The 27,075-nt window shown below is 44.3% G+C and overlaps 1 protein-coding gene across 1 annotated transcript in view; it reads right to left on the bottom strand.

Moving 5' to 3' along the window:
- Positions 1-27,075, bottom strand: part of GRIN2B (glutamate ionotropic receptor NMDA type subunit 2B) — a 207,766-nt gene that overhangs the window by 104,684 nt on the left and 76,007 nt on the right. Inside the window, exon 4 of the mRNA XM_075750709.1 lies at positions 15,452-16,050. Within this exon, the coding sequence (XP_075606824.1) occupies positions 15,452-16,050 (599 nt within the window). The remainder of the gene's footprint in view (positions 1-15,451; positions 16,051-27,075) is intronic.

Genomic DNA, 27,075 nt, shown 5'->3' on the forward strand with positions numbered 1-27,075 from the left:
CCAACTGAAAACCATACTGCAAAGCTGGATTCGTCCCTACCTCTGCACAAGGGTCCTGGTGATGCCAGTAAATTCTCCTAAACCAGATTCTTTGCAAGTAGTCACTAAATCTGTGCGCCTGATTTTCTGGATGCTTGACAAAAGCTGGACAAACACTCCACAGCTCCTTTTTTGGTATGGTAGCAATTCCAAACAAAAATAAGTACTGTACTGAGATTTTGGCAAATCAGTAAGTATAAAGTTTTGACAAAATATATAGTTCAGCCCACCCTCTTTTGAATCTAAACATTTTCAAATATCCTTTTTCGAATAAAAGGAAGAGATATATATTGAAGTGATAAACTAATTTCAATAAAAAATTAAATGTTTCATCTAAAATATATTGAAAGAAATAAATCAAATTAAAATTTAAAAAGTGAAACAGTTTGGAGACTGTTTTGTTTTTCTCCTGGGTTCAAGATGATTTCTGCAAAACAAACAATTAAACATGATAAAACCAAACAGCCCATATGACTTGCATGTCACTAAGCCTCCATTTTTGCATTTAAAAAAAATCAATGAAAAATTGTGTTCAGCCCTAGTTAAGATTTGGCAGGGGACAATTCAAGGAATTGCTGAGTTGAAGTCAAAGAGAAATTTCCTTTGAACACAGAAAGCATTCTGTAATGATCAGTACTTTGAATAACGAGATTCTAGGTGTCTCAGATGGGCCATGAAAAATTAATAGACATTTTTGACCTTAATCCTGCTGCACCTCAGTTCTCTGCCTATACAATGGATTTACATAAGGCAGCTTGTGTCCTCTCATCTCACAGGAGTAGGGTGAAAATCCATGAACTTCATGATGTACTGAGATACTGCCCTAAGGTGTGCCACAGATAACACCCTGAGATGAAGAATCCTCTGTTCTCAGCAGCCTGTGAAAGCAGGCACAATACAAAGCTTAAGGCTACACATTAAACAAGGCGAAGAAAACAAAACATTGAATCACTGCTCAGTCAGAAAATGCCACCTATCCTGCGTATGGAAGCAGGCAGGGGTCCTGCGTTGAAAGATACTGTGCAGTCTCGAAACCACTGCTCTATAATGCATAGACACAAGAGTGCCAAATTAAGATTGCAGCCTTAATTCTGGCATTTTCTTCCATTTGAAGTGCTTGCCTTTGCAACCTAAATAATATTCATCTGACACAGTTGTGTGTACGTAATATATGAAACGCTCTTGGCTCGGGGGCCTTGGCCTTCACAGAACATTGCAGCAGTCCCCCTGAGTTTTCCTCCCCGGTTATTTTGCTTCCAGCTCATACCGGTTTTGCAGCACTGTATTAGAGCCTGTCTTTTCCTGTCTCCCTCCTTTACCATATGCCCTTCCTCAGACCTGCTTTCTCACCTCCAGGCACCCACCCAGCCAGCTCCCCTGCACTGACTTTCATTGCTGCATTGTTAATTATTTGCTTGGGCAATCATGATCGTACAACTCCAAGCACAGACAGAAGTCTCGCTACGTTAGATATAAAGCAGCAAATACAATAGTTAGAGGTTCCCTAATTTCAGGGCAGAATTGCAATAGTGTGAGCATTGCCTTTCTACATCCTTCCCGGATCTGGTCCATGCTGCAGAGGTCCCTGCCTCCATCATTTGCTCCTTTGCAACCCTCCACCCAGTAACTGTACCGGTTGGAGGCAGAAAGAAAATCTTTGACTCATCACACCTGTCTCCACTTGCAGCTCTCAGGCTCCTTCTAGCTCCAGATTCCCTAACATTTTCACTGCTATCCAGGTTCTGTGGTCTTGTAGTCTTTATCCACATCTCTTCACCTGAACAGAAGCTGAACCATCCTCTAATTCTCACCTGAAGATGACAAAAACTCAGGAAACTTCTGCTGGTGTAAAACCCCCTTCAAAGAACTTCTCATATGGTTTTGTTAATCCTGCAAAATGTGCCTAAAACCTTATGTAAAGCCATGCAAGCCACACATTTGAATCAAATGAAACAAAGGCACCATATTAGGGTGGGAGTAGGGGTTGGTGTTTAAAAAATTTCTACATACAGGGAAAAATAATTTGGAAATTGCCAGAAAGGAACTACTTGAAAAAAAAATTTTAAAAAAAGAGCTTAGGGCTTTTTTAATATTGAACTTTTTTTTTTCTACTAAGAATATGTTTCAAAAGTTGAAAAGATCAAAACAATACAAAAAGACCAACCCAGTCCAAAACGTGGATAATCCTCTTCTCCCTGGCATCAGGACACCAGTCAGTGCAAGATTCCTCCTTTGCTGACATCCCTTGTCCTGTCCTGTTGTAAATTACTACCCTCCTCCTCTTTCTTATTCTCTCTCTCCCTTCTTCCCTCTCTCCTGGCTCTCTCCTCTGGCTCTCCCTGGTGAACAGTGAGCCGCAAGAAGCATTCCTGGTCTAGAAATTAACATATTAATGAAGAAAGAGCCTTGAAGAAGGGTTGAGAGATGGGGAGAAAACAGAGAGACGAGGCAGGCAGAACAAAATAACAAAGGGAAGATATAATGAAGAAGGGACACAGAGCCAAAGCACAAAGGGAGGAAAAAAACCGCCTTTCTCAGGAACTTGTGCTACTTCAAACACTTCCATGGGAAGAAAAGATGAAAGAGAGGAAAGAAAGGGGGTGGGGAAAATGGGGTGGTTCTTCTGTTTTAAACGAAGATTTAATATTTCTATAGAAAAGAATCACCTATTGAGGGAAGGATGAGAAAGATGGAGGATGGGAGCAAGGGAAGGACACAGACACACAAAGGGGACATGACTGGTAACAAGAGCAGTGGGTTCATCCCTGGCTGTTTGCAAATCACCATGAGCATGGAGGCATGGATACGTCAGTGCAATCTTAGGGCTCTGCCTATGGGTTATTGCCTCCTCTGCAACCCTCTTATTCCCTCCTTCCACAATGTACTCCTGCAAGCCTGCTCCAAAATTATGTTGAAAAAGGAGAAAATGTCAATTAGCAAAGACTACTGTTGATCTGGGCAAGCTCACAAGAGTCCCATTCCCAACCCCTCTCAGCGCCCTCTCAGGCAAACAGTGGGAAACCCATTAGGATCAGTGGGTTGAGGAGGAAGCAAAAAAATTGTTAGTTCAAACATCTAAGTACTTGTTCAATCATCTGTTCCTCTACTTGACTACCCACCATTTACATCCTTGGATAGATGTACTGCAGAAGAACATATTCTGAATACTGCAGACAAATATATTCTAAATTTGCTCTCACACACGCTGGCCAGAACATGTCCACCACTCCCATGCCTGCTAACAAGAGAGCAAAAAAAGGATTCCTGACCTGAAGAAGAACCATAAAGAAACAGCATCTTTAGTGGTGAGATACACAACAGACATTGCAAAACCAAGTGATGTTAAGGACTTGACTAGGAAAATAAGCTTTTTGGCATAGGTCTACATCAGTAAAGGAGTGAGCTGTTATCAGAGAGCCATTCCTGTAAAACAGACCTCCCTCAGTTTATCACCACCTTTCACAGTCCCACCACCATGTGCCACCAGAAAAGAACTTGTTCCATAGCTTTCTGGTGGTACTAAACTGGCTCCTGGGCACCTCACCAGGACACTGCTATACTGAGAGCACCCTCACCATCCCAAGCGCTGAGGGCTCATGGTCTTCTACAGCATCCTCCTGGAGGTGTAACGATTAAGTAAATAGCCGCAGGCACAAGAGTGTTTGTCTCCTTGATGAGCCCCACATCTCCTTTCTTCTACAATGGTGAGGGGAAAAGGACCAAGGAACGTTTCTCAATCAGTCAGCTCCAAATGACACCCCGACATGCTACCACACAGCTTTCTTTTCTGACGCTTAGAAAAATCTTCCAGCAAAAGCCTCTGTCACAAATATGACAAATTTATATGGCTGCTTTCCCTTGACTTCTTACATTACAGCAGAAGGCTGCAGGAATTCGCTGGTGTAGGAGTTCCCACTGTCCTGCTTCAGCAGAATGGCCACAGCCAAGGTCACAGCATCTGTGCACCTCTCTGGCTTTCAGCTGCTTTGACCTGTGGAAACTGAAAAAGTAAACTACGAACCACACGGAGGAACAAGTCAGTGCCACCCACGGTCCTCCCACTTGGGAAAGCGGCTATGTGCCGAGCTCAGCAGTAGTCTGCATGTCCTGCAGAGTGAGTACCATAAAACCAAGCCCAGTGATGCTTTTTATTTCCCCAAGCACTCCTCCTCCTGCACCGCATCTCCACACTCCTTCGCTGCCTTGTTGTCAAGTGCCCTTCTCTGGGGACCTGCTTCCACGCTGCCGACTGACGGCTGTGACAAAGGTTTCAGAGCTGCCACAGCTGAGCACCTTCTCCGGGCTTTGTGAGGGTCCAGAATTGGGTAGTAAAAAGGGAGGCAAGCAGCAACAGCACAAACCAGCTTGATCCCCAATAGAAGGTGGTAGATGCGTCTCACTTGATCAGCTCTCCACTCCCCTGTGGCTAATCCTAGCCCTGAATGACTACTTACCCTCTGTACTGGCTTACATGGTACTTTCAGAGCCACCCACTGTTGGGAGTGCCATGCTCTTCTCATTTGGCTCCCTCACTCTGCCAAACTTTCTTGTTAAGCAATTTCATGGAACTATAATATACTATCCCAAATCAATTTCACGGCATTGCTAAGCTTGTGCCTTCATCAATTCAAACTTGAGCTTTCCATGAAAAATTGCTTGGAGAAAAAATTACAAATCGGTAAATTAAGTAAACTTCTCACTCTGGCCAATCAAACTGGGGCCCAGCATCCCAGAACTAGCATCTTTCCACTGCCACCAGAGAAACTGGTGTGACTTGGCACCATCTCCAAAGTATTTGTTTCATCTGACCAGTACTCTCACGTTGGCAAAAAGCAAGACCTCCTCCTCACAGCTACGTTAAAAGCAAAATAGATCTGCAAGTAGAGCTCCCCCACTACCTCAACTACACACCTGCAAGGAAAGAAAGAAAAAGAAGCTGAGATGAGGGCAGAAGAACATGGAGAACCCTAAAAGATTGGTCCCATTGCACCTCCTGGATCTGGGCAAGTGAAATGCTGGAAAGCTCAGCATCCCACATTCCCCCCGAGAACAGCTATTTTACACGAGTGCATACTAGGCATACTGAAGAGCAGTTGCTAGATGTTCAGCTTTATTCAGAGACTGTAAGAGTCTGTACTTTAAACCTCAAAGTCTTCACAGTCCCTTGGTGATGCTGGAGAGTGTTTCGTCATGGCTTAAGCACCAGCTCTTGTAAGCTCTCACTATGCCACACGTCACCACTTAGATGCAGAAGGGCAGCATCAGCATCTTTGAGAACAGGATGGAAAGCATTTCTTGCAGCAGTCTGTGTTTGAGGTACCTCATGTCACTCACAGGGCTTAATCTGCCAGTGACGCATTATTTTAAAGGGGATGAAAGTGATGAAAAACATCCTTTTGGGGGGACCATCTTTTATTTATGGCATCTATTACCCATGTGGCTGCATCCTCCCAGAGCTTCATTGCAGTTGACCCTTATGCTCCCCATTCAGTTCTGGTTATCGTTCGTCTATACCCAGTGGTACACAGCAGCCTTGCTGGACGTCTCCCTCTGCCCAGGGCTGAGTTTCCAGGGGAAATAAGTAGATAATCAATATAGAATCTAGGTACATCTGCCCAAAACATGTCATGGTCTTGTGATGAAGGAGGTCTCTGAAAGCAGATTATCATCTGCTGGTGAAGTCTGCACACTGCCAACTTCCTTCCTGAAACCACTTCTGGAACTGCTGGCTGCCTGCTTCACACAGGCACACAAGAGGCATGTGTGGCACTGCTGCTAATCTCTTGTGCTTATTAAACAGCCCCAATGTCTTGGCAAAAATCCACCTCTAGCAATTTCATTCTGCCAGCTGAAATTCTTCGTGCAGCTCCAGTGAGGTGCAGTATTCATCTCTGCTTCATACTATGTGCTGTTAAACAGTTGCTCTATTTCACCCCAGAGATGGCTGAATTTTAGTGGTGAATTAAGCCATCCCTTTCTACTTTGTAAAGTGCTTTGGAATTGCAGATAAAAGATACTACAGCCTGTCATAAATAAATGTAAGATGCTGACACTGCTACTGGAGGTAGCCATCTTGCTGAAAAATGATTTCATTTGTGACACTAATAATACAGGGAAGAATGCCGGGCAAGACACTGAAAACTCATTTCCATCTCGTTTTAATACAGCTTCAAAAACCAGAAAAAAAAGTCAGCATCAAGTCAGCATTTGTGCATTTTTAACCACTGTCAGGCCACAGAGATTCACAGATTTTCAGTCCAGTGTGGCAGTTCTCTTCCACCCTGGCCACACCATCAGTGGGTGAACTCTTCATCTGATTACCTGCCATCTGCCAGAACCTCAACAAAGACCAACCCTAAATTCACAAAATCTGTTTTTCAAGCATTTCTCATGGTACGTCACGGCAGAGGGGAGCTCTAATCACCTTACAGTCTTTACTCAATCAAGACAGGTGTGGAGACCTGTTCAGTGTGATATAGCAGACTCAGAAATCTCTTCACAGGGATGGAAAAGAGCTTTCTTTGTAGGAAGACGGCTGGCAGCATTCAGTCTGATTGATCACTTCAAGGGCACTATGGTTAGATTTTAATATTCATTTTATATTAAGGTGCTTGCAGACTTGAGTAGGGACATTTTTATTACTTAAATCAGGAGAGAATACGCTGCAGGAATGATAAGGCAGGTAGTGGACTGGACAGGCTGACAGGTCTCTGCCATTTGTATTTTCTTTGTTACCATTTCACTCACATTTAAGCATTTTAAATACCACATTTTTAGACTATATTTCATTCAAATACTTCAAGAAATATAGTCCACAGTCAATGTACAATACCAAAAAAAAAGACACTAAGGTAACATATACCACCTTCGAATGTTCATATTTAATTCAAAATCAAATTTTCTAACCTTAATAAAGCAGGAATCGCTTGTCTAACACTGCAAAATGATCTTTTGAAGTTTGAAGTTAAGCTAGCTTTGAATTATTTGTCCACACTAACAGAAACCTCACTGCTCCATAATTACTTGAAAGCAGAACAAATGCATTCATTTCACACTGTCATAACAAAATTGGATGAACAGGGTTTTTTGCTCAGATTTTTCCAAAATGTTCACCTTTGAACTGAGAAAGAAAATAAAATTTGCAATATGAAACAAAATGTACTTTAAAAATTATAGCTACTTGAAAACAGGCCAGTGGAGAGGTCTGTGAGCTGCAGAGGGAGGTCTGGACTCTGCACAGGTAACAGGTGTTCAAAGCCACAGTTCGGTTTGGTCCTTTCGATATAAGTATTCAGCTGCCTCGCAGATATGCAGATCCACATTTTCCCAAAATTTGGATGCAAGGCTCAAGTATACCCTTAAAGCAATGATTTTAAGAGGAATTTCATGAGCAGTACCTAGTCAGGAGTGCTCTAAGACTTGATTCAGCAAAGCACTTAACTGTGAGCTTAGCTTGAAACATGCACAATTTCTTAGACAAAGCATAGATGGCAAAGACCACTGAATGCCAGATGCCTCTGGAGGGGAACAGACCAGCTGATTGTCAAGGCTCAGTTCCATCACACAGAAAGAGGAAAAGAATATCCCATCAAAAGTTAAAACTGCAGGAATGGCATTAAGACTGCAGAATGGAACAAATAAATCACGTCCCAGATGCACCAGGGTTAATGCCTCGACTCTCTGCCAAGAAAGGGCATCTAATTTTTTTTTTTTTTCCCCTTTTATTCATGACTTTCTGCCAACGGTGAACGCTGTCGCGGCCCACACCGCACCCACCCACCCACCCCCCGCCGGGGAAGGAGCCACTAGGCGGCGAGCTGGGCTGGTGTCTTGTCAAACCGCAAACCCAAATTGCATCAAAGAGAAGAGAAGAGAAAGCTGCTCCAGAGTTGCACAGGGAGCCATAGCAACGCGGCAGTTCCTATTTTTAAAAACTTGAAAGATAGTAAGAACATTAAGTCTGAGGGGAGAAGAAAAAAAAAACCAACCAAAACCTAAAACCCACGTTTCTATCAGAAAGAAAAAAAAAAATGCACGTGTTCCTTACAGGCTCTAGTGATGAAACCGCATATGGCTAACCACTGATTTGCAGGTGTGCAAGTCAGAAAATATCCACAGCCTCATCAAGCCAGTCCCTGAAGGAAAGAGGCTATTTCTCACCTTCCCTCCACTGATCTGCTAAAGCAGGTTTTCAAATTCCCTGGGGCACTTTAAAATCCACAGGACCCCAACTGTGTTTTGTGATCAGGGGAAGATGCTGCTGTAGCTGATGCTAAACCGTAGCCAGAGCTGGGTTTGTGGTTTCGCACTGCTTCCTTCAGCTCCGCCACAAAGGAAGGATTTTGATTCGCTTTTCATGAAAAGCGGAGAGAGCCTGAATGCACAAGTTAAAGCATATTGTCACCAGCAAGTGAAGTTGCCACTGTATTAGCACTAATTGGACTTGGCTGCGGAGCAGGAGATGTCTCAGAGGGCTGGAAGCAGAACATGGACATTTTCCCATCTGGAAACTGATGGTGCATACCAAAATTCATTCCCAGCTGGTGGATTTTGGAGGCCTTTATGAAAGGGTCTGTCCTCTAATCAAAAGATAACCCTTGCCAAAAACCCATCACTTCACTTGAACCCTCCCATCCTATTTTAATTGCAAAGAGGATGAAAAATCCAGCTGCCCACACAGAACAAGTGCCTCCTCTTCCCCTCAGACAAAGCCCTTCTCTGCAGGACCAAAGTATCCTGTGGTGCCTGCTGAGGAGCAAATATTTTTGCTGTCTCCACATCATATACTACCTTTGAGAAGCCAGGGGTCTGCAATATCCTACCAGCATATCGAGTTGATTTCATGTTAGACCTTCCCCTGTGAGACAGCTGTGCCTCTCACTGCCCAGCTTAAGGGCTGGGCATAGCAAGGAGGACAGCCGGGCACAGACTGTGCCCTTCTGCATCAGGCACCCTTAGCAGCCCACCCATATGGGGGAGGTTTAGGTCAAGAGCACATTACAAAGCTGCCCTCAGCATCCCCCTTCAGGGACAGAAAAAAAAAAAAAGGAGTGAGAGGAAACCAACAGTGCCCCGGAGATGTAGTGGCACATGGATAAATGCACCCCTCACCCACTGCTCACCTCCCGGGCAGGTGGTGTGGCTAATCAGTAGGCCCAGGGTAACGAACCCAATGCCTTTCACCAGCACTGAACCACTATGACAGGGAGCAACGCAGGCAGGGCAAATGAAATGTACCAGGAAATGCAAGGTGGGGAGGGGAAAAAAAAAAAAGGAAAAAAAAAAAAAAAAGCGATGACAGCATGCAAGCAGCAGAGAGTGAGGTGATGTACAACGAGGGACGTGGGGAGGCAGAGAGACCCCAACAGAGGCGGGAGGCGCGGGCCAGCCGCGGCCTTCAGCTGCTGCTGGAGCGGTGACAGGAACAAGCAGATTTCAGCAGCAGGGATCTTTAATCCGTCAGCAGCGCTCACACCACGTGCTGCCAGCTAGCACCAGCCTGACGGTAGCCGGACACACCAACCAGCGGGAACATAACGAGCTGCTAACAAGACACCAGCTTAAAGGCTCCGAAAGGTCAAAAGTTACATATGCTCCCTCACCCTCCAAGTTTCTGAAAAGGGCAATTTCTACATCCGTGGGAACGTGCCATTTATACCTTCTCCCCACTCCTTCCCAGAGACAAGAAGCAAGTCCCAGCACTGTGCCTCCCACCACTGGAGCAGCGCTGGGTTTAAGGGCTGGAGTGGGGCTTCCCAGCCAGCTCCCAAGCAGACAAATACCGCTCTGCCAAAGCCAGTAAGACTTCAGCGCTCCTGTCTCATAGCACAAGGTTAACTCGGCAGTCCTACAAATGGAGAAAAGGCGACACAAATGGTCCTTTCTCCATTCCTGCTCTCAACTCCCTTGCTGCGCTGTGTGAAGGTGTGTGGCTCAATCAGCTGGCAGATAACACAAAGTGGCTCCATGGCAGTACCTGCAAATGACACAGGATGATCCCCATGCCTGATGTCGCAGGCGATAGCTGCCATGGCTGGAGAGGAGAGGGCAGGAAGGTGGGTTGGGAGAAGCCCAGGAAACAAGTGAAGGTGCTGCCTGGGCACTGTCCTTGCCACCGACCTGGGGAAAGCAGGTCCAGGATGCTATGGGCATGGTGCTGCTCCCAGGTATCAGAGTGGCACAACACCCTGAAAGGGCACTGCACCTTTCCAGGGATAAGTATAGCCCCTACAGTCTTGAGTCTCCAGGGAAGCAATATATCTGTACAATCGTATTGCAAGCACTTTCTTTGCTCACTGACTCACTGTTCAGCTTTCTAAGCCCCAGCAATTCCTAGTGTCCACTAGGGGAATGTGGCCACGTGAGAACAGAGCTTGCCCTGGGTGTTCCAGGGAAAATAGTTTCCAACCATTCATCAAGGGCTCTTTTGCATTTCTTAACTGATTGGCATGGAAAGCTCCAGATGAAAGTCAGTATTTCCCCCAAAGTGGAAGTATCATGTCCAAACAATGCACCGAGCTAGCTTGCCAGCTGTTTTCATATTTGAGGAATCTTGAGGTGCAGAACTGAACCTACCTTTGTTCCCCTCTTAATGTATTTCTTTGCAAAAGCAGTATAATTCCACATTTGTATTTTCATTCCAAGGCAAATGCTTCACTGCACTTTTTATTAAAATGAAATCTGGTGTGTGCAGCCTGGTGTTAAATGAGAGACTATTAAAGCCAATCAGTGGAGAACTCATTAGTAACCCTACAAAAACAAACTAGTAGTTATGGCCCAGCATTCACAAGCAGCCATGACAACCAGTAGGAAGAACCCAGGTCTCATTGAAGGCTCTAATAAAAACACAGCTTATGTAGCCCAATGACTGTGAATATTCATACAAAACGGCTGAGTTTCTATTCCTCAAATATGTGTCAGAAATCGTATTCTTTTCTCATGACTCACCCCTGAATTCCACTCCCAAGAATGCTCCTGTCATTTAGTTATTTCTTCCCATTTCTAAAATGTAATGACAAGCACCAATCCCGAGCTCAAGGAAATCTGTCCCATCAATTAAAATAATGAAATAAGCAGAAGGCTGCCTATAAACACATCCACCTCTGCCCACTCTTTCCTCAGCAGCCATGGTGAAAGGAGAATAGATGAACTTTGCGGGATGCCTATAAGGTTAGCAACTCTCCTTGGAAGGGCCAAGAGGGAAGAACTCCACATCTGAGCATCTGGCCAGAGGAAAGCCCTGTTAGAAACTCCTTCCCAATCTCTGTAATCTTCTCATCCAGTAGAAAGGAGGAGAGACCACAGTGGTTTGCTGAATGCCCAGGAGAAGACTGACCATTGAGATAACTATAAACTTGGTAGACTGGAATATTCCAACCAGATTTCTTTCTGGGACAAAGACGGAATAAATGAACAGGTAATTATTACAAGCAAAACAAAGAATTAAAGAGTGTAATTGAACTGGAAAACAGCTTTTGGATATTTGGACTCCAAATGATCACCTAAGCCTATTACCAGCATAAGTTGAGATAAATCCCTCACTAGAGGAAAACTTCCTCAAGAATCATTCAAAAAGAAAACTAACAATTCTTGTAGAACAAACCTTTCTTAAAGTATCATTTTCCTACTAGTTAGTGGAGTTATCTCACCAGAGGGCTCATTTCTAGGACAAAATCTGCAATGTTTAATGGTCGTGATCATACTTCTGCAGTTCCAGGCTAACACAAAGGAGAATCAGTTTCAAGACAGGCAAGCAACAGTTGCTATGAGACCATTATTAATAAGAGAAGATGCAGACCAACACCTACATTGGCAAGAAATGGCATATAGATAACAGTCCGTCTTGTTTCTTTTTGTGCTTGCATCCATAGTTCAAACAAAACTTTGGTTGCACGAGCACTTGCAAAAATGAACAAGAGCATCAGCGTAAGAAAGGGAAAGACATGGAGAAACTGAGCTTTCTTTCTAAATCTGAGCAACGTTCAGTTCATTTCCTCCTTACTCCATTATACACCCAGATCAACCACCAACTGAGACCACATTGAGCAGGACCATTTGATTTTAGCTGCATTCAGAACTACTGCACTTTTAGAAAGGAAAAAAAAAGAAATGGTCAGAGTTCAAAGGCAGATCTTGGGAAATGACTAATTCACAGTCTTAGGGTATAATGTGCCCCAGCTGAACTAAATTACACATTTTTTTAGTTGGATGTGTCACTCTCCGAAGAATAAAATGTGAAAATTCCTTTATCGCACTGCCTCCCAGCTATGGATTTGAAGCAAATTGGACCACTTTGGATTAGCTTCAAGAGTTTCTGAAACACCAGCTACGTGGTGATGTATTATCTGAGGTCACATACACTTTGCAGTCTCCCCAGACATCAAGCCCACGTACATACATTTCTCTATTCTGTGTAGGCATGCGGAGAGGGAACTGTAAGTTGCAGATGGCTGAATATAGTATTGCCAGGTCCGGGGCAGGACTAAAATTAGTTTTCCAGAACCTTCAGTCCAGTCCAAAGAGAGCCAGACCGTGTCCCAGACATGCAGGTATTGCTGCTGCCTGCTGTGCACAATGCACAAGTGCTGTGGGATTTTAGGAGGTGGAAGGAGTTAGGGAAGGTATGAAGCAGCCAGGTCTGCAGCATCCATAATACCCCAGATAGACAAAGCATTTCAGGAGAAATTTAAAGACCTCAGACAGACAAAGTATATCAAGAGAGGTTTAAGGCTTATCACATAGTAAATTCCAGCAAGTTCAACAGGACTTGAAGGTATGAACACAGATCTCTGCGGGTTTTGGTTCAGTGAGGTGAACTCATATCTTCATGTCTGCTTCTTTCCACTTCTTCTCCCTCTCCTCTACCTTTCCTCCTGCCCAAACTCCAGGCTGTGAGGCTGATCTTGAAGCTATCACATTTCTATTGAACCTTTGGATTTGTAAAAGCAATGGCTTATTTTGGACACTATGAGCTTTTATACATCAAAAGGTGCCAGAAAGTAATTTAACTTAAACAGAAAACCAAGCACCCAACTCACTGAAGTCACACTTTTTAACCACCTCACTCAGAAAGTACAGACAGGGTGGAAATATTTGGGAGGATCAGAACCCCAGACCGGCAGAGCACTGGCCAGTGCTGTGTGAGGCAAAGTGAATATTTGCACTGTGATCACAGAAGCAACTGCAACACAGTGTAATTATTTCTGAGCTAGCTCAGGTGCCTGCAGCAATCTAGGCAGTGGCAGAACGGAATTTGGCATGGACTAATTGACTCTGCTTCTCAGGGAGACTGATGTCGGTACCCAAACTAACCTGGGTATATCTACATGTATCTGCAGTCATTCCTGTGAATGCTGTACCCAAAGCAAACAAGGGAGATGGAACAGCATGATTTGGGCCATGAAGGTGAGAAGAAAGCTAGTATCTTGAAAAGTGACAACTGCTTTCATGTGGGGTGCCCAGGCTTCGGGGCATATCTACGCTGCACAACAGTACTGTCATATCTAGAGACTCAAGAGTCTCTGAGCTGGTGACTTCTATACAATGCAAAGAAGTGCTATGCAAAGAGATTATGTTGGGTCCTTGAAGAGGTGTAGCTATATGGGTATGATGCTATGCACAGGCTAATACAGTGTCAACAGAACTGATCAGCAGAAGGTCTCTGCAGAACAATGCATCACATAGCAGGGGACGACATTTTGTTTTCTAGATAACTGCTGAAAAGACACAATACAGCTCGCCCGAAAAATCCCTATTCATTTGGAAAGGTAGAACAACAGCCTGCCTGGATGCTACTTCTGATAACTTTGTACATATTACATATCTTTTTCCCTGTTCAATCATTCCAGGGATGACTCAAAAGAGCAGCAGAAAACACCCCTTACCCCTAAGCCTAGCTGAGAAGGAAATTGATAAGAGCTTTGGGCGCCTTTGGTGATTCCAAGGCTTGCAGACAGCAAAACACCAGTATGGGGAAGAGGAAGTAAAGGCAATAAGACCTGGTAATATGCCAATGGAACATAGCAACAAAGAACAAATAGCAGATAGCATTATGGATAATATAATGGGTCAAAGAATAGACTTTTTCAATCCCCAACTTTCAGGCAAAGTAAAATCTGGTTTCTTGTCCACCAGTCCCTCTATCTGCCTAGTACAGCTGACAGTGAGGGGTCACAGCACGCAAACCAATCCATCACATTTACACTGTTCCATGATTCATCGTGACAAATGAACAAAGATGCTGAGCTCTGTGTGGCCACCTCTCCTGATGGCTACTGCCTGGATTCCCCTTGTCCTACCACAAAGGGACCAACCTGCCCAAGAATTTTATATGTAAAACATAGGAGAATGACAGCAGAGCAGGTTATCTGGCTAATTGCAGCTACCACTTCCTCCAGCTCTTCCCATGTCTAATTATCTGGGTTGCTTAGTGACATACTAAAACTCCAGCTGGGACAAAAAGGAAGATCTAGCAATCAGAGTGCTGTTCTAGAGGTTGTTCCATCACAGGCTTCCTCTATGACCTTAAACAGGTGTCTTAGCACTGTTTCTTAAGAAAATCTGAATCTGGATCAAAAGAAGATGTTTATCCAAATAGGTTTTCTCTATTTTTAAATGCCCTTTTCCATCTAGAAAAACTTGCCATTCCAATCGATGTGCCTAGGCTCTCTGCATAGTGTGCACAAGAGAAAATGGGACCCAAAACACCCAGCAGACGATGGCAAACAAGGTGCCAATGACCATGGTGATAGCACAAGTCCTTCTGTTTGAGGTAAACTGGATCCTTAAGACACCCAAGGGCTTTAAAGGCTTCCAGTATTAAGCAGGAGCTGAGCAGAATTGTCGACTCTCTTTTTGCAGCTCTAGTTCTCCAGATCTCTCTGTATTTCCTTTTCTCCTGTAATTCAGGGCTAACGGACAGCAGAAGGACACTTGGTCCTCAGACAATAGGTGCCACAAAATTATTCCAGGTGAGTTACACAACCATCACCTATAAAGGACAGCTGTTCACATACTGCTGGTGCCTGGAACAGAACCTGGCACCTTCTAGAGTTCAATACAAACATCCCCAGTGCTGGCAGCAAGAGCCCACCTCACAGTTACAGATCCATTCATGCAAAGACACTCCAAGAAGTTCAGCGCTGTTATAAAAGCAAAATTTTTTGCATCGAGGGTCACACTCAAATTTTTGCACTATGCCTTCATTGTTCCTTTTCCTCATGCTGGCTTGCCCCCTGTGTTGTATGGAGGCTTTCTAAGGGGGTAACAGTACTGGCACTCATGACCCTTTGCCCAGGTTCTGGCCAACACTACCCGCTGTCCTGAAACACCATACATCCTAGCAGAATTATTCTGGTCTTAGAGGTCCTCTCTGACCCCTCTTTTGCAAGGCTGGCCCAGCCCCTTTCCTTACCTGTTGAGCATGTTGGACTGGTAAATCCTTTTCTCCTGGGTGTTGTAACAGCTGCTCTTGGGCTCAGGGATGAAGCTGTGTTCAGACAGCATATCAGAAGCAGCCGTGGTGATTATGGCTATTCCATCCCTCACTCTGGCAGGAAGACCGTAGTCCCATTCATCATATGAGACAGAGATGAGCCCGGTGGGGAACTCGGATGGCACTGTGTCTGTATCCCCTGCCACCAGGCTGGGCACAATCCACGTGTAACCATAGCCTGTCAGACCCACAGAGTTGGCCACCTCAAAAATGTAGGTGGCTTCTTCCTTTGTGCAGTAGAGGAGGATAACAGGGCTTTGGAGCTTCTTCAGCTGGTTCTGGATCTTTGAGTCCCCATCGTCCAGTGACATGTCCAACAGGAGGACCTCCTCCAGTTCCCAACCCACAAAGCTGTGCTCAATGGTACTGCGGATCTTGTTCACAAAGTCCTGGTAACCAGGGAAGTAAGTAGTGACAATGGAGAAGATGTACCAGTCATATTCTTCCATGATGTTGAGCATGACAGAGGCTTGCTGTTCTATTGATGGGCCAAACTGGAAGAACATGGATGACTCATCCTAGAATAGGAAGTCAAAGAGAGGAAGAGAGAGAAAAAAGAAAACAAGAATAGGTCAAAGGAAATAAACAGCATTCCTTGTCAACCCATTGAGCATGGAGGGGGAGGCACACAGTCAGAATCTTACACTTCATGTCTTGGCCAGAGCTTAAGGATTTTTAACTTTTAAAAATTTAAAATTTAAGTGAAGCAAGTGGGGAGGAAGTAAAAGCCTTTTTATGACCAGCTGTCCTTACTTTATTTTTAAAGGCAGGTTGCTGAAATTACTTAAAGGTTTCAAATGTTAGGCATGATTCTAACAGACAGGGAACAAGTGGTACACAAGTGAGGACAGAAAAAGAGAATACATACAAAATATTCCATGGTTGCAGAAATTAAGAGCTTTAATCCCAGGATTTTCATAACCTTATATGTAGTATAAACAGGTTATACAGCAGCTTTGATACTAATTTAGTTTGGGACAGTCACTCTAGTTTGAGTATCCAAACTGAAGTACAACTAGAGTAGGAAAAACCATTGGACACAAATAGCTCTGAGAACCTCGACTACAAGCTCCTCTCAAAGCAAGCAGTGGCACAGAGTGCTACAGCTGAGAAAGTTCAGCCTCAGAACAACATAAAACATACTAAAATGGAAAAAAATAAAATTCTAAACTATCATAGGGTTTGTTTATACCATGCTTTAGAGAAATGTCATCTCAATATTTCTCTTGGTATTCCTTTCATATCCTTCTACCATACCAAGTTCATCTTTGCAGGAATCAGAACTTGTACCATTTTATAACCTCCAAGACTCCAAGGGAGTTTTGTGCAGATCTCAGCTCTCCAATGTCATAGTGTAAGCCTTTTTCATCCTGGGATTTCATAAGACACCAGGCTTTTAATTTGTGACAGATCCAGTAAAATCCAAATCCTTTTCCCTAATTCATGATAGAAAGGAATGGAAAAAACATTTGGCAGTACGCTCTTTTATGGACTGATCTTCTATCTTTTAAAATCAACTGCAAACACCCACTGAGTTCTGTAGAGTAGGATTAGATCACCAAAAAAAAGGGGGGGGGGGGGCAGAATTAAGACATATCTCTCTGCAGAGATTCCCATTACAATAAGAAAGTTCTTCAAATGCAATTACCACTTTTAGGAATGAGATAGTAGCCCCACCTTCTTTCAATAAGCCAGAAGAGCAGAGATCCAAAAGGAGGTAGTCAGGAGTTTCAGACCTGAGGAAAACTCATTGTGCCAATGCCTCAAGACATTACCTCAAGATATTCACGTTTAGAACAGCTCTCTTTCAAATTCACTCTCTTACAGATTGGCAGGTAAAGCTGATTTTCAGCAGGGTTGCCAGTTAATCATCCATCCACCCCTTCTTTAGTTATTGTTTTGATTACCTACAGCCATTTTCCCTATTGGTAAAATATGCCATAGCTCAGCAACTCCAGGAAAAAAAGCTCTGATCCTGCATCCAGCCTTAAGCTGTTTGTTTCTCTTTTCTGAACTCACTAAGGGTCATGCCCTATACGGAAGAGTCCTTGCTCCCAGATCCCCATGCCTCTCCTATGAGGTTTGGTGATTAAACTCTGGTCACTTCCTCCACACAGTTCACCACCCACTTGTGAAAGTACTCTTAGGGCTGCTCTTTGCTCACTGGAAAAACAAATGTACACAAAAACAAAAAGGAAAAGAAGACAGCAACAAATTGGAAACAAGTTAAAAAACCAGGAGCAGCATCTGTGGCAAACAGCTCATACTTCCTATCACTGGAATTCACCTCCTTCTCCCAGAACTGTACTCAGGAAAATAACTTACTCTTCCAATAAAAAGATACTTTTTCTCTTTGAAGCTGATGGAGAAAATCAGGAAAGCCAGAGGAAAGATTAAATTATTGTCATGGCACCTGCCAGAGTTTGAAGAAAGCCTGAACAAGCATCTCCAATACCCTTCATTGCACTGTGCCTTTGAAAGCCACTTGTAGCAAGCTGAATGCTAGGGTGCAAAGACTCAGCCTTACTGTAATATGAAAAGGCAAGACAGGTACACTGATGATTAGTATTTATTTTTATATCAAATTCAACAAAAGCTTTTCTATACTTATGCATAAGAACCTCTGAACTGACCGCAAATTTCCACAGTTTCTAGCAGAGATTCTAAGATCTAAGGACCTGGCTATTGAATTATGGGAATATTTGACACACAGCATCTTGAAGTCTTGCCTGAAAAAATACTGGGTGCTTTTCTCAGTGACAAATAGGGAATGGGAGATGGTAAATCCACTGGTATTTCAAGGCTGCATTGAAACACACACGCGCACACACACACAGGAGTTAGTAGATGTGATAGCGAGGTGGGGGAGGTACTGGCCTCCCCATGATTTTAAACAGGGTCAGATGCTAAAGTGCCCACCAACAGTTCATTCCACATGAGTGCACAGCCCAACTGTGGAAGGGAATTCAGCCCCAAACACTCAGGGAGAAAATTCAGAGGTCCTCACTAAACAGAGTGTATCAGAACATCAAAAATCAATACACCAAATAGATAGCTTTATCGTAACCCAGCTAAACAATTCCTCTTCACCAAGAAATTCAAGCACTCCTCCTTAAATCAAACAGCACAGACCACTTGGCTGTGCATGCAATAATTGCTCTTGAGCAACTGCTTGCATTTTTATTACAGAAGCAGCAAGAAGAGGCAACTTCTATTCAAAATGAGAGCACTAAGGAGGTGCAAGCCAGTCCAGCTTTTGGCTTGCCAAGATGTCTCTTGGCACTTGATCACCCCAATACTTGGGCTAGCCAAATGTTCTTCATTCCCTAACCAACTCAGCACTCAGACAAGAGAGGGGCGAGGGAGGAAGGACGAACAACAGTGTAGAATAAAGTGTCCCTCTCATAATAAATCAGGAGAATTGCTGATAGAGCTGGACAGGAACCTCAGTGAGTACCTTTTGGTGAACAAAAAGCAAACTAAGAAAAATGCCTGAGAGCCACTATTTCCTTCCTGTCCTTATTTTTGACCACACCTGATAGAAAGTCAGGGAAAAAGAGAAGGATCTGAACTGACAGAGAATCACAGGGCTATCAGAGCAGGAATTTGACCCCACTGTGGTGTTACAGTGAAAGCTTTTAAATTAGGAGGTGGGTCTAAGGGGGTTTTACCATTTTTACACACATATACCCCATAGACTCATTATTGGTTGATTACAGTCTAAAACCAAAAGGGATTGTTTTACCCCTCCAGGCATTACAGGTTTTTACAGAACATTAGAAGCTCCTCTTTTTCTCCTGCAGAAATTTCACACTCTCCACCTCTCTTTTTCACCTTGGAACAGCCAAAACATGGTTCAATGTTGCCACCAGGAGACAAATTTATGTTTGGGATAAGGGATAGATTGAGTTCAAAGCAGAAGTAGTCCCTTACATTGCACATGACCCATGTGAAATACAATCCCCTGGATACAGGAAAAAGCTTGTCTTTCTCCTACAGCCCTTTCACCTGCAAGCCCAGGCTCCCCATAGCTAACTGTTGCAAGAGACAGCAAGATGCTGCCGGGCATCCCTCACCCACTGAAAGAGCAGAGGCTCAATTACAGGATCTCAATGCCTCCAAAGATCCTAGTACTCCCCCACTGTCACCCTGCAAGGTCAGAGATCTGGAGTTCGCAGAGTTGAGCTGGAGCCGACCAATTGACACAGCACCACTCCCCTGCTGACAGATGGCTTCCCACAGAAAATCTGCTCTGAGTTTACCACTGCTGGGACAACTATTGCTTCCCTTTCCCACACGTTTAACCCCTCAGATAACGAGGCTGGATTGCACATGGTGAAGGTGCAAAAGTGCACCTTTGAAGGTGGCAAAAGGTTTAGAGAGCGACCAAGTGTTATTTCCACCAATTCTAAGTCACTGGTGACTTATGTTCCTCAAGGGCAGGCCCACGCAGATATTGCACGAAGGCCAGGTCTGACCCCCACCCAGGATGCAAGTCCTTGCAAGGCTGCAGCTGACTATCCAAGGAGCCCTCCTGCAGCTGCACCATTTGAAACCAATCACTGCCAGTTAACGAACCATTTATCTCAGATGTGGCAGGAAAGTGCCCTGGGGTGCTTTTCTCCCATGTTCCTTCCTAGCAGGCTCTCTGGATTTTCCAGGCAACCATAAAGCAATTTCTGCCTTACAAACAACATCTTACTATCCAGAGTCAAAACTGCTGCTCAGCATGGGACAGACCTAAAGCAGAGGAACACAGGATCCCTAAAAATGGTTGCAGTGGGCCAGTCACCTTGAAGAACTAGAGAGATGTCCACTAAGCCATAGTATAACTGCTGACCTGGGGAGTGAGATGATCAGCACGCTACGTTTCCTCCATGAGCGTAATCTGGTTCTGTGTGCCGTGCACCGGTGGCTGGGCCATGAACTGATTTTTGCTACTGGTGACAGGTTCCTTTAGCTCCAGTCCAACTGCCAGACCCCACAAGGGCCAGGTATGTCAAATTATGCATGAGGAATTTGAGTGAGGAGCAAGTCAAAAGCACGTGTTTGCTTCTAGGATTTGGAGAAATAAGCCATGTTTATGCAAAATGGCCTAGGCTGCTATCTCTGCACAGGTGCAGGAGAAATACAATTTGTGCTGCTAGCCCCTTTTTATTAGGTTTTTGGGAACCTAAGTATATCTAACCCCATTTGCTGCTGCATTAAGCTTCCTGTGCAGCCATAATTTAACAACTTGGGTCTGCCCTTCTTTTCCTTTCCAGTTTGCACAGGGGATCCTGTAAGAGCCTAATGACTCAGGCCACTATCACTTTCCAAAGTTCTCTTCTTATTTTCCTGATTTAGATGAAAATTTGTGTGTCTAATACAGTCTTGATTTGCAAGTTTCCTCTATGACCCACAGACAAATCACATAGGGCTGCCCCTTGTTTAGACTTCAGCCCTGCCTACCACACATTTTGGGGGGCAAAAAGGAGTGAGCAAGCACCAAATAATTTCTGGGAAAACACAGACCTTAATTTCCCTACCTATGTATTTATTTTCCTCAAAATTGAGACACCACTGTGTACCTATTTGTCACAGTCCTAGTGGGATACCTGATTCACTGGGAGTTTTATTGTTCATGATGGAAAATGCCGCAAGAGTTGAAAGTCTTATAATTAAATTTTCTATATTTCTGAGTCCCTTTTTTTTATAACAGATCTGACAGGAAATCAGGATCTTTGTTGCTTAAGTGTTCATTTACTCCTGTTTATTCTTACCACAAATGCATCACTGCCTCAGGCTAGCCTGCAGTCAGGATCTTCTGCCTGTTTGTTTTTTCTCCCCACATTTAATTTTTTATTTAGTTTTCAACGACTCAATACAATAAAACTCTGTTTTTAATATTACGTGCTGCATCATTCTGTGCGAGTCCTTTCCTTGAGTGCTTGCGGCAGGGACTATGGGAACACGGTGACACTACAGCCCTAGCACAATGTCCCTGTGGTGGGACTGGCATCTAGAATAGCATCTCTGCGTCTCTCACACACATACATGCTCACATTTCCACAAATACACATATTCACAGCAAAACATACTCAAAGTAAGGTTGGAGCACGTTGGACTGCGTCATTTCTTAATGACTCTCTGCCTAGTTTATACTATTTAGTAGTATTTCAAAACTTTCCTGTCTTACTGGAACAGGTTCTCTGGCTTATTACTGATTTTGGCTTGCACAGCAGATGGAGCAGATGACCTCCTGCAATCCTTTCCCAGTGCTCTGATTCACTGATGAGTGGATCGTTCTTGGTGACAATCCTCAGAGCTGCCCTGGGAATGTGCCGTCAGTGGGAAGTTCAAATTCGTTAGATGCAGAAACGTGGTTTACATAACTGTATCATTTATCAGTCCCCTCCCTTGTTCTCATAATAACTGCTGAACACACTGGCCTTATTTGACAGGAGGATACATAGCTCAGAGATGATGGTTACAGAGAATTGATTGCAGAAATTGGTGGCTGAGTGAAAGGAAGAGATCCAGTTCAGTGTCCCCACTGATGGAAAGGCAGGCAGGATATACTGTGATAAATCAGTGGAGGGCTGTAAGAGCCCTCTCTTACAGAAGAGCGTGTTGCTGTCCTTCTGGTCCCTGCTAGGCAAGGCATACAAGCAGCCAAGAAAGAAGGTCTGTGGCAATTAGGAAAATGGTTGTTGACTCTCTAGGTCTCTTCTGGAAGCCACGATCTCTGGTGACTACTGAGAATAATTGCAATAAGGAATCTAGAGTCGCTAGTGTAGCTTAAGTCTGTTACTCTGGTAAACGGTAACAAATGTATTAAGATTCACATGTATAATGACATTAACTATATACAGATCCCAGTCATGTTTTGGACATTAATCTCTCTGTAGCAGTGGAAACAAATCTGCTGCAGAACCCTAGCCCAGGGAGAACTCTGTAAGTGCTCCAGCACCGAGGAGTTCCTGAGAGCTGCAATAAAAAGGTCTCTGATTAAAGATGATTCAAGAGCTGAAAACAGCTAAGTGATTTCCACTTTCCACCTAAGGGTCTACAGAAATCATTCATTCTAAGCATTTTGCAACAGAGGAAACACAAGATACCCTAGTTTCTGTAATTTTGATCTTGGGATTGTTTCACTCCATACCACATGCAGTTAATAAAAAAAATGAAAGAGTCAAACACCCCAGGGCCACTGTTTGACATATACAATTCAAAGAAAAAACCCAAAAGTTGTTTGGCTAAGGCAAGAGTGCACCATTTATGAATTTGATACACAATCACTGGTCAAAGCAGGCTAGTATATGATGGTATGCCATACCAGCTTCTCAGAGCATCACATATGGATGCCAGCACTTTTCCACAGAGGGGAAATGGCAGTTAGCAAGCTGCCAGGATAAACAGTTTTCACACTAGGCTTGTTGCATTCCCATTTTCACCTCCGTATGTGTGTGTTTCCTTGTTTGATGAGCTTACACGGATGGATTAAACCACTGGTCACTCTGGGTAGATTCCTCCCATCAGGTGCCATGTTTTACCACACTGACAATGTAGACAGCTAAGGCCTAGCTCCCCTGTCCCAGCTCAGACAAGCCCACTAGGTTGGCTTAATATCCTGACATTGCCAGCCCATATCAGTTAGAGGAAAGTCAGACTGCCCCATTACTCATCCATCCAATTACATCATAGTGTTTGCCTGGGGCTTCTTTTCTGGCTGTCTTACCCTCCAGACTAAGGACTGAATTTTGACCGTAAGCTGAATGGGATGTCATTGGTATAGCCATATTAATCAATAGCAGCCATAAAACTATCCAGCACTCTTTAAAAAGTCCAGTCACAGTATTTGGCAAGATGTCATTGAATAAATTTCTCAAATCAACTATCCAGGGTGAAATACTATTTCTTTTTATCATTTCTAAATTAACTGCTCTTCCATTTCATCAAGTATGCCTTTGGTCTCTTATTATGAGCAAACCTTATTATGAGCTGAACCTCCAAAGGTTCACAGACTCTATTTAGATAAGCCCTGGAAGTTCAGCATTGCATCCAATGCCCTCTGAGCCTCTCAGGAGCTGAAGATCTCCTCTCACTGTGGCCCAGCTGGGGACAGGTCAGAGTGTGTCCGTGAGGGCCTCCATTCCCCTTCTGTCTCATGAAGTAGCGATACCCCATCTCGCTCAAATTCTGCATTGCTTATTTAAGCATTAACCTTCTGTGGGCAAGACTGTTAGTTGCTCCGTGTCCTAACACGTGGCACCTGCAGTCCTGGTGACGCCAAGGTCTACTCAGCCGTTATGGACAGTGAATTGGCTGTGCTCATGCTCTGAGCTGGCCAGACCACAGCCAAAGCAAAGTAGCCAATTTAAGGTAATTTTGTGCCAGGACTCAATCTTTTCTTAGCGGCTGGCCTTATTAACCAGTTTAGATCATTTTCAATGCACTGATATAGCTTACATACTCTTTGGATCAGAGCTGGCTTGCCTCAGAGTGCAAGTGAGCAAGTAGCAGAAGGCGAAGCCTGTGTAGATGGGCCTTTCCTCAAGGCAAGGGGCAATAAAAGGCTTCAGCATCATCCAGTTTGCCCAGCAGTAAATAGGCAATGCTCTTACTCAAAAGAAAAAACTTTAAAAAAAACAAAGCTAAAAAAAATAAACCTCACCTACCACTTAAAATAATAGATGAGCTCTCTAGCAAGGGGACAAAACCAAGAGCTGAGATCTGACTAGATTACACAGACTCCAAATTTCCCACTGCCCCACACCTGGCTACCTCTTCTCTAAAAGTGTCGTAGATGATGCTCTCAGGAAAAAAAAAAAAAAAAAAAAAAAAAAAAAAACCACAAACACCACGAAAAAAAAAGTCCGGCCCCCACCGCTTTGGTCCCGGTTCAGCAGCGGAGTTTCCCTGGCAACCACGCACACGTAATACGGCCGTGGCCGTAAGCTGCTTACAGCCGGCGCTGGCAGCCCGCGGGGAGGGCCCTGCATCGCTCCCTGCCGCGCTGCCCGGGGCCCGGCGCGGCCCGGCGGTGTCGGGGCTGCGAGGGATGGGGATGGGCGTCGCTACCCTCACCCCAAACTGGAGCTCATCCTCCGGCAGCCCGCTGGGACTGCAGAGATGCTAGGGAAGAGCCAGGTAACCAGGGCTGGCAGGAGTCAAGATTCCCCCTCGTCCTGCCCACCCAGGCCTCCTCCAGAGCTGGTTCCTGACGGCCTACATGCTCCTTGGCCCTATTTTCCTCTGTGGTGTGCGAGAAAGGTATGGCCTGTATGTGCTGCTGTCTTTGCTTCCCTGCATTCATGCATTGCTCTTACCTGGGGATTCATTCCCACAAATACAGCCAGGTTTATTCAGTTAGCCCAGGTCACTGGCTTCCTGCTGTGAGGCTGCCCCAAAGCTCAGAAAGAAGTGAGCCCACCGTTTCTCCTCCGGTGCCTGGGAGTAAGCGTTCATACTCACAGCTTTCTGAGACCATGAGGATCCACGCAACCCTTCACTGTGCCCTCCAAATCAGATCCTATCGCTTTGGAAAGGAGGTGCTCCTTGCTCAGAGTACACCTCCTCCCTGCTCTCCCACACCTGACTCACTCGGACTCACTCCAACCTGTGTTTTACAGCATGGGCTGGGAGAGGAGCAATGTCAAACCCTCGCTGTGCACCAGACGAGAAGGCAGCTCTGTATGGTGTGTTTTAAGAGGGATTTTACCACCTTCCTTATGCTGTCAGGATAGTATAAAAGAGACTAGGTGTAAAATGAAGAAACAGTACCCTGATCCATTTTTGTTTGGACACACTGCTGGCAAGCAGCTGTGTCATTAGCACATAGCGTGCATGTCTGCACCAGGCAATGGGAGACACACAAACTGTGAGCTGGCCCTAACACATCTGTGCATTAACACTGTGTGGAAACTCCAGGTCATGTACAGTAGAGCTGCCATGTCAGGAGAGTTAATTAGTTCAAATCCCGGCCTGTACTACCTTGGTGACACTTTTGGTTTCAAATCTAGCTGGGGACTCTCTAAGCCTAAGGAGAAGAACCAGAGGTGGATTCCTGAACCATCAGATCTGGACTCTGGATTCAGCCCCTGCTTTAGAACACGACTCTATCACTGAAGTGTGTTACAAGAGTCCTTGGCTGAAACAAGCAATAAGGGTTTCAATATGCACCCTCACTTGTCATGCTTGAAGGCCTGATCCCTATCAGAGCTGGTTTGGCCATAGCTAGTTAATTCTTGTGCTTCAGCATGGATGAAAACATGGCAGCACCTACCTTCTCCCTACCCAGCTCGCGTTCCTGATCAACCAGTGAGCAGTGCCTCTCTTGGGAAGCTGCTGTCACGCCTGTCTTGCTCATCTAATTGATTCACAAAGTTTTAAATTATTATTGATTCTCCTCTTCCCCACTGTGGAGATTTTGAGACCAATAAAGCACATAGAGTTATTTACACAGATATTAGAAAAGAAAGAGGCTCCCTCCTCAAATGTTCTTCTCAAGCTCCCATCTATTAAGTTTCAGAAACTCAATAGGAGGTTTCCTACAGTTTTACAAAGACACTTACAAATATATGAAGTCCCCTGCGCACAGACATGCCCATCCAAACATTTGCAGGATGTTCTGCCAAATCCACACCTGCTAAATTATTGCTTCCTATTGTTTTATATTGGGATCATAGCTCTTTAGTTCCTTTTCTTTGCCCTGATGATTAAGAGCCATTTGCCATACCCCTTGCTGCTATGAGAGTGAGGCAGAAATTGTGGCAAACCTGCTATTCAAGGAAAAGCCATTTCTGAACTCCAATGAATAGGAAGTTGTTTTGGTAAAAGACTGGACCATAGGAGACTTGCAGAGCTAAAGCTTGCAATCTCCCCACAGTTCCCGAAACACTTCGCATTCATCATTGCTACAGTGATTGGTGCTGGAAGAACCATTATATTCATCTCCATGATCTAAGCATATGAATGTTTACACTCCTCAGGGACTGATGAAGAGGATTTGGAAGAGGGAATCAGTCCATCTGACTTTGCAGTAAGGGTGCTATGAGTTTCAGTTTTGTACTGCTTTTTGCTTGGGTGATGAAAGTCAACGAGCCCATTTCTAGTCAGCTTAATTCTGTGCTGGAGCACACATAATTGAATTCACTTTTTTTTCTATACTTACCTGCACGTTAATAGAAGGTGTCTTCTATATATTCAGTATGCCCTTGACATAACTTAAAAGCAGCAGCATAATAAATAAGATGCTCTTTTTGTACTTGAATTCAAATTTTTCTATATTAGGCTTTGTACTTTTTTAAACAAAACCCAAGGCTGGGACTGAACTGCCATATCTTTTTCAAGATCACACACACACACACACAAGGCACTGAGATTTCTGTCGAGGATTGGCACAGCAGAGAAAGGGATTGATGGAGCAGCAAAAGAATTTGCCTCTGCTGGCCATTAATAATAAGAGTAACAAAAGCATCTGAGAGAATAAAAGCCCGGGTGAGGCATGTAAGGTATAGAAATAGCTCTTTGAGTGACTCAAAGGCAAAGTCGATGCATCT

The sequence above is a fragment of the Balearica regulorum genome, chromosome 1 (assembly GCF_011004875.1).
Source record: "Balearica regulorum gibbericeps isolate bBalReg1 chromosome 1, bBalReg1.pri, whole genome shotgun sequence".
NCBI classification, from domain to species: domain Eukaryota; kingdom Metazoa; phylum Chordata; class Aves; order Gruiformes; family Gruidae; genus Balearica; species Balearica regulorum.